The sequence below is a fragment of the Condylostylus longicornis genome, unplaced genomic scaffold (assembly GCF_029603195.1).
Source record: "Condylostylus longicornis isolate FDR11 unplaced genomic scaffold, ASM2960319v2 ptg000092l, whole genome shotgun sequence".
Taxonomy (NCBI): domain Eukaryota; kingdom Metazoa; phylum Arthropoda; class Insecta; order Diptera; family Dolichopodidae; genus Condylostylus; species Condylostylus longicornis.
The window spans coordinates 1,137,821-1,146,885 of record NW_026578060.1 but is presented as its reverse complement, the minus strand read 5'-3'; the positions used below and the strand labels follow the sequence as shown (position 1 = coordinate 1,146,885).

Here is a 9,065-nt window from a genome sequence, read left to right as displayed (position 1 = left end):
TTGTATAATTAGACTAATTATATGTTAAAAATATTCAAAAACAAAAGTTTGCAACAATATTTATAAAAACCATAATTATATTTACACAAACAATAACAATTATTAATTTATCAGTATTCTAGAAAAAAGGAAAAAATTTCTTTTTTTGAATTTATTTTGCAAAATTTTAATTAATTAATTTTATTATTTATATATTTTGTTTAATTAATTTTTATATTTATAATTTTATTATTAATATTATATATTGAAATTATTAATATTTTCAAAAATATTATGTATGTGATAAAGATTATACGATTTACATTAATGGAAAGAAAAAGTAAATGTTTGCAAAAGTTGTTAAATTAAAAAACAAAACTATTTTTAATTATTTTAATTTTTATTCATTTTAATTCGAAATTTTGCTTATACAAATAAATTATTTATCAAACAATAATAAAAATTTTTGTTTCTTTAATATAATAATTATATTTTTAAATATAAAAATTTATATTTTAACAGTTTTAGTTTTTAAAGAATCAATTAATTTATTTATTTTAAAATAAGGTTTAAATAATTATTTTCTCTATATAAATTAAATACTTATTTATGTTTTTACACTTTCAAACCAACTGAACATAATTATACTGAAAAATACAAATGGCGAAATATGTAATAATTTATTTTAAAACTAAAAAAATTGTAATTTGTAAGAGAAAATTTAAGGATTATGTTGAAAATGTTCACGAATTTAAAATAAACATTATTATATAAAAATAGTAATGCAATACAGAAATATTAAAAATTGTTGTTTATTTTTTTTTATTAAATAATAGCTACATTAATTAATTACCTAAAATAATTAATTTGGAATTGCATTAATTTATTTTAATAATTTAATTATCAAAAATAAATTAAACCGTAGTTCATTATTATAGTTAAAAATATATTGTAGTTCCAATAATGACTTAATTGAAAAATTTTAAGACATTTTAAAGTAAAATCGGCCATTGATTTTGTTCGCCAGGTTAAAAATAATGCTAGCTCAAGTCATTAAAAAATTACACAATAACCTAAAAGTAGTTTGTGCCAAAAAAAAAATATATTTATTTTAGTTTTTAATCTGATTTGCCAAGTTTGATGCGCAGAATTTTCATTCGAAATTTTTAATAGCTCTTTCGCTTAAAATGTTTGCGAATTCGCTGAATTCGCGAAAATTCATATTCGCCAAAAATAATAAAAATTCATTAGTTTTGCCGATCATAAGGGTATTAATTCATATACTCAATCGACATTATACACACTTACGCAAAATTCCTAATAAGGAAGCAATATTTTTTTTAATTATAGTAATCGGCAATATTAAATGTGCCAAAATAAAAAAAATCGCTTCTAACATGAAAATTTTGTAAAAATTCTGTAGATAAATATTAAAATATCTCAATTTTAATAGAAATTACTGCTACTTTATTATTTAATTTCTTTTATTTATTTTATAAATGATGTTTTTACTTCAAATATACCGCAAAAATTTAATGACCTCCTCGAAATTTTTCAAATGGACTTTAAACTTTAAACTATTTTTTTATATACGAGTACATAAATCAATTCTAAAGAATTTTGGATTTTGTTATTAAAAAAACACAACTATTTTGAAAATAACAAAAAGCAAGTAAAATTGAATACACAGACAAACGAATATAAAATACTTAATACACAATACTATAGTGGAAATAGGAATAAACTGAAGCCCTTGGCTAGACAAATTTACTTCTGATATTAATTTATAGTTTTTAATTTTTTTTTGTTATATTGAATGTAAAATCTTAATATTTAATTGAAAAACACGCATTATCAGTAATTTTTTTTCGAAAACAAAACGAAAAAGTTCTTATTTTTATCACCCGTCTCATTCAGCCAGCTCAGTTGTATTAACTGATACAATGTATGTATAGTTTTATTTTACTTGGGCGTATACATGAGTCCAGAGAATAAGAACAAAAAAAATACAAAATATGAAAAACAAATTCTAAAACAAAAATAATTTACAAAAAAAAAGGGAAATCTCAAATGAAAATTAGACTATCGCAGTGGATTGATTTTGAATTGGTTGTAAACAGTCGTAATGAATGATGGTTCATTTAACTTTTTTTTTGTTTTTTTTTTTTCAATTATATTTTTAGTCGCACTATTTCTATTCAAAAATATCATATATGAGTTATTTTTAGAAAATGTTTATTTATAACAAAAAAAAAAATGGAGATTATTATATAAAGTGTATGTAATGATTATTTTCTTAAGTTTCTATGAACTGAATTATTTATGTACGCAATTGCTTTTGTTAATTATTATGAGTTAGAAAGTAAAAACAAAAAATATTAACCAGTTTTATCCGAGTGTTTCTTCCTCTTAAATTAAAGTGTTTGTATTAATATTGTGAATTGTAATTACATATATATATTTTGTCAGACATTTCATGGATACGATTGCAGAAAGCTGTACGTTTGAAGGTGTTTTAAATTGGGTTTAAATTATTCGGTCAAGTATGTCAATTGGAATTATTTTAAAATTTAATTAGAAAAACTGGCGGTAGTTATTGACATAACATTTAAATGCTTAGAAAATAAGATTGTATTTTTATTAAAAATTGATTTCAAAACCAGAAAATTAGTTTAAAATTGTTAAAAATAAAAAAAAGCTATAGAGGTGCATCCTTAGAAAGGCTTAATTTAGATTTTCATTTAAAAAACGCATTGTAATTTTGTTTATAGTTTTGAATTCGTTTCTAAAATTTGTTACAGTTTTAAAAGTCAAAATATCAATATTTAAATTGAATTATACGAAAAATGTAGCTTTTTTTTGCCCATATACACCATATTAACAGCTTTAACATGCTAAAATGCCATAATATCAATAAAAAACCCATTAGAAAGCGAATCACTGAAAGTTGATAATAATTTTGTTTTATCGTAAAAAGTAAGATATTATTACTGTAAATACCAACCAGTTCAAACAAAGGATTTTTGTGTATAATGAAGTCTTAAAAGAATTTTTACGATAAAATATCACTACCACTGAAGGTTTTAATTCTGAGATTCACTCTTCTCCTATATTATCAGTTTTATTAAAATTACAAAATATCTTTTCGATTTTCAATATTATTCCACTATAAATTTTATAATATATACTCGTAAGTATTGTAATTTGTGTTAAAATATAAGAGAATATTAAAGGAAAATTCCATTTTTTTTTGTTGTATTATGCATTTAAATATTTCTGTTGTTTTTTCTCAAAAAAAGAAATATGTCTGCATAATACTTGTATTCCCATATAATTCATAATTACATGTTAATTATTATTATTTGTTTACAATTTCTATTTAAAATTTTATTCTATTTTTACAAATATACGAACATATACAAGTGTACAATAATAAATTAATGAAATTAGAACATTCAAAAGAATTTATTCTGATAGGAAATCCTATTTTATTTCGCCTCCGTTTTATACTCTTCGTTTCAATATAAAAATAAAATTGTGCGATAACAGTAATTATTAATGTAATATTATTAATAAAAAAATGTAAACAACTCATAGTGCAATTCAACAAAAACAAAAAGAAAAAAACGAAGGCAGAAAGAAAGAAAGAGTACTTTGCTTTATTTATTAATTAAATTTCAATTCACAATGATTCAGATTGTTAATGATCGGATGCGTAAACAACTAAAAAGTAACGAGATATTACTGGGAATTGTGTGTATCGCACATAGTATAAAAAAACTTTGATTTTTATTTTCGGTTTTTATTGTTTTCCTTATATTTTACTTAATTTTCATTTCGAAATAAAAATTTTAGTTTGAATTCTGAATTTGTGGGCTACTGGTTGTAATTAAAATTAAAAAATAATAAGTGGTTATAAATCTTATAATACGTCTCAATTATATAAAGTAGAAAAAGAAATAATAAAATATTGGAATAATTTTATTGTGAACTGATTTGTTGTGAAGAATTACTTTTTTTTTTTGAAAATAAAAGAAATTATTTGAAAAATAGTTAAAAAAATGTTACTTATGTTTTTAATTAGAATAAATTTTACCGAACATATTCCTTTTGAAATAGGTATATTAATTAATTTAAATTATAAGATAATTAACATAAAAGTCAAATATTATGAGGCCAATATTTTTTAACTTTGATTGTATTTACGTATTCTTGTCCTAATCGAGAGTTGCTAAATAAAATCGTTAATTCTAATAAACTCAAATTTTGATTAATTAGAATGACGATTTTCGATAAGGGTAATCAAGAAAGATTTGAACCGAATGTCATTTGCAAAAATATATAGCTTAAAAAAGTGCATAAATTATAAATTCGAAATTTATTCACGTACTCACACTGTATTTAATACAATCTATATTGCATTAGAAACCATACTGTATTTTTAATCAAATTTCAAATGACGTTTCTGAGTACATGCTATTCCTGACAGGTGTGTTCAACATATTGTATAATGAATTTTAAAATCAAAAAATATTTCGTTCTATAACACGAGATCCAAAATACCTCTACTATACTTAATCGCTTGTCAAATATTTTTACGGTAAATGCTTCATTTATTATAATATTAATCATCAAATTATTTACAATAGATTACAATAATATTAAATATTTTTAGCTTATAAAAGTTTTATTATTGTAATCGGAAATAATAAAAATTATTTTATTTTGGTTTTCAAGTTTTGAATTTTTATAAAAAATAACAAAATTTTGTATTATCATTGTAATTTATTTGAAACATTATTTGAATGCGTGATCGTCGACGACGATTGGAAATGACATTAAATATTTTTGTTATTTTTGTTTCATGTTATCACAAACATTCATTTTATGAAAACATATTTTTAGTCGTGTGTCATGTGGCGTCACAATATTCGATTTGCATTTTGTACGTGAATATTGTAATAGATTTGTTTATTTGTTATTTGCAATAATTATCTTAATTTATAATAAATTTTTTTTTTAATCTTTTCAGTATCAAATGATATTGTGTATCTATTAGTACTTCTTGTTACCTTAAATAGTTTCCAGTGCGCTAAAGATAAATGTAAACAATTAAGGGTTTGTTTATATTCAAATATTTTTTTAGAGACTTCGTCTTTACTCATTTACAAATTTAAATGTAATCAATATGATAATAAGTGTTATACAAAAAAATATTATTTTAGTACATTTTTCTAAAAATAGAAAAGATAAAGAATTTCCAAAAAGAAATATTAAGTTAGTGTTATTTAATTAAAGAAGTGATTAAAAAACTAAGAAAATTTAACAAACAAAAATATTTTTCCTTGTTTTAAAACATTGAAAGAATTTTAATGATATTATCAATAAATTTCTTAATGTTAAAAATTTGAATAGGCAAAACCCGAAAACCAAATTTTAAATTGTGTAATATTAAATATGTATACATGTGCGTATCTACATATGTATGAATGTATGTAAATTTAAAAATAAGCAATGAAACTTTCTGTATAGTGTGAATCAATAAAAAAAAATTTAAATCGTCGTATTGTTCTTGTGGAACTTTAACTAAAAATTATTATTTTTGTTCCAAACAAATTTTTCGATGATTCAAAACTATTTTGATTTTGTAATACTTATTTACATTTTTAAATTATTTTCGGTTTTTTTATAATTTTTTGTTGTTTTTTTGGTTATTCTTTTGAAAATTCTTAAAAAATATCACAGTATAATTTGAAGTATGATAGTGAACAGTTTTACAATAAACAAGTCAACACTAATTATAACTGGTAAATGAAAAAAAAAATTTAAAAATACAAGCTAAAATAAATTACATAACATTATAATAAATAGCAAAAACAAAAAACAAAAGCAAAAATAAAATTTGATATTATATAATATTGTTTTCTTAATTTTTTTTAAATTAATTAATTAAAAAATGGCTAAATTCAATAAAATAATAATTCATAAACAATTAATAATAATTTGCATATTCCTTATATTAACATCATTTATACTTAGTTCGAATGGTGCACAAATACTTTATTTTAAAAATAATGTGGATTGTAGTAAATATTTAACGGAATTATTGAATCAGTTTTGTCAAACTGGTGACAAAATTTATTTATCAAGTAAGTATATATATACATACATATATACATAACAATATAATAATATTAAAAAGACTGATAACAAAATTGTATTTAAACAGACGTTTACATTAATTTTAACGTTAAGACCAGACGTTCAGCAATTATGATTTCAGATTTCACATACGTACGTATGTAGTATATTTTGAGTATGTATGGGTATTTCCCATTTTATTTGCGGTTTTTTGTTTTCAAATTGAAAAGAAAATTATCAAAACCGTGATGTAATTTATTTAATAATTTCGTCAAACATTGTACATGTTAAAAAATAGGAGTTATCGGAATTGTCACATTGTTTAATTTAACCCTTGTCTACAATCTCAATTTTTTTTTTCAAGTTTCTACATTATTTTCCAATAGGCAATAAATCATTTACATTTGAAAGTTTAGATGATATGAGCAAAAACATTATTTAATTTGTATAATTAATGTGATTCTTAATATGCACACACTTTGTAAACGTTGTTTTTATGGGTTTGAATTAACGTAAAACAATAAAAATCGAAAATGGAACACGCATAAATAGTCTTGACATGAATTTATAATTCAATAAATTTAACGAAATTGAAGCAATTAAAAATGCATTTTTTTTAAATCTACTTGTTGCACTCATTCTGTTTTACACATATGCATAAATATTCTTATGTACGTATGCATTCAAATTATATTTTTAATTGAAATAACTGATTTCTTCGCATTTGATGCATATGGCAATTTAATACATTTAAAGAACTTAAGTAGCTCAAGTTCTTTAGTTATCAAGTAACCCAACACATAAAAATATTGTTTCATATTGGGATTATTTTAGTATGTGAAGGTGGTGCGAATTAGATATCTGAATAAGTATATATTATTGTAAAATATTAAGTGCTCATAAGAGTATGTTTAATGAAGTAAATATTAAATGCTCATAAGAGTTCCTTTAATGAAATATCCTGAATAAAACAGATCTTTATTACATTTCTTTGGAGGGAGCTAACTATTATTGGGATTTTGTTGAATTGAGTAACTGAGCCATACTATAAAAAATAATTTTATAAATATTTAATTTACTAAATTATTATAATAATTGATTTTATTTTAAAAATTTTCAGGTCCGAACGATATAATGTCAAATGAATGCTGTGAAAAACCGTGTTCTTTTAAAATGTTAAAAAGTTTCTGTGTATAGTGTTATAGCTCAAGATCTCAAGAAAAAATCAAAAATAAAAACGTTTTTAATAATTTCATATGCAATTTTAAAAGATTTTTAATAAATATTTTTTACATGTAAATTCCAAAATGCAGTAAATTAGCGATTTTATGAATTGTATTGGAATTACTTATAGAAAAATTAAAACATTAATTTTTTAAAATTTTATTTTGAACATAATATTATAATATTAATTTAGAATAATTGTTAATTAGATAAGTAAGTGAAATGTATTATATTAAATTAAAAAGATATCAAGTAAAGTATGTCTTTATTTTTTTAAAAACGTGATACAGTGCCGTGTTGCTTTCTGTCTAGCGAAACATTATAAATTTGGTAAGTTAATAAGTGAGTGACCAAATTAGTTTGGTAATGATTATAGTCGCACCTATACTTGCTGCATATATTTTCTCCTTCTATAAAGTATAATATCTTTGTACCCAATAAGAGTGACTAATTGTTCTTTCAAATTTTATTCTCTAAATTAAAACATTTGCCTATAGTTAATTTTTTGAGAGGATTGTTGTGGCAAAATATAACGTTGGGACAATAATGTTCTTTACTGAATTTGGATAGGTGGATAAATATTAAAAACGGCATATTTTTGGCACGAAAATTAAAAAAAGTGCAAATTTTATATTTGAATGCATGCACATGTACAACGAATCACAATCTAAAATCTAATAGGCATGTATATGTATATGTATATTTACCAAATAATAATTTATTACATAATATAAGTGTTGTATGTATTTTCCATGAATTTTAGAATATTTTTAGTAAATTAATTCCTATAAAAATTATTCCCTCGTTTTTGCACAATAACTTTTAAGCTTTTTGTAACTGCAACTATTTATACAACATTCTCTAACGATTCCACGGGAATACATTTGACTTAGATAATAACTCCTTGTAGACCTTGGTTTATATATTAAATTTTTGTAAGCATCCTTCCAATTAAAATCAAAAATTTCATTGTTCTGTGTGTTGTCGTTAATTTGATTATGAAATTGTACATTATCCATATTTAACATATTATTGTCGTATCCGAAGTCTGAAATAAAATTTATTTTAAAATATTTTTAAATATTTCTCTCAGTATTTAATACCAAACAATTGCTTTCCTTCATACAAAGATCTTTTTGAAGTGGGTAATACTGGTAGAGAATTCAATGTTTCGCAGACAAGTGCCAATGTTTCTGGTATAGCTTTTCCACAAATATTTATCGGTTGGTCATCATCAATTTTGCGTGCATTTTCAAATGCAAATGTAATATTAATTATTGTAAGAGTCGTAAAAATAACACATATCTGTAATCCAAAATGCTTTCCGAATTTATTTATCATTTTTTTTCGTATTTACACAATAAATCATTACAAAAAGACCTGATCTTCTTTAATTGTTAGAAATTTCTCACATATTTTTATAAAAATTGCGCCCTATTTATAGTGATTTTGTTTTTTTTTTTTTTGAAGACACGTGCTGAATATTTTTTTTAGTTTTTGATTTTTTTTTCATTCATAAATATCATATTCATTAAAGGATTAAGGAAATGTTCATAGGAAATTTTCTCGCCTGCACTATAATCTATTTTTAGATAAATATTTTATTTTTAAAATATTTATTTAAAATTTCTACAAAGAACTTAAGGTAAATGTTTGGTTAGGTGTTTTCCTCTTAGAATTTGTTTAGATTAGAAAAAGGTTAAGAGAAACAAAAATAAATT

The 9,065-nt window shown here is 21.8% G+C and overlaps 1 protein-coding gene across 1 annotated transcript; it reads right to left on the bottom strand.

Annotated features, from left to right (window-relative positions):
* Positions 1–8,138: 8,138 nt before the first annotated feature.
* Positions 8,139–8,691, bottom strand: LOC129613831 (uncharacterized). Its single transcript, XM_055528122.1, has 2 exons — positions 8,448–8,691; positions 8,139–8,392 (listed from the first exon to the last, which is right to left on the bottom strand). Exons 1-2 carry the CDS (start codon positions 8,683–8,685, stop codon positions 8,139–8,141), a joined length of 492 nt encoding a protein of 163 aa, XP_055384097.1. The 5' UTR covers positions 8,686–8,691.
* Positions 8,692–9,065: the final 374 nt, after the last annotated feature.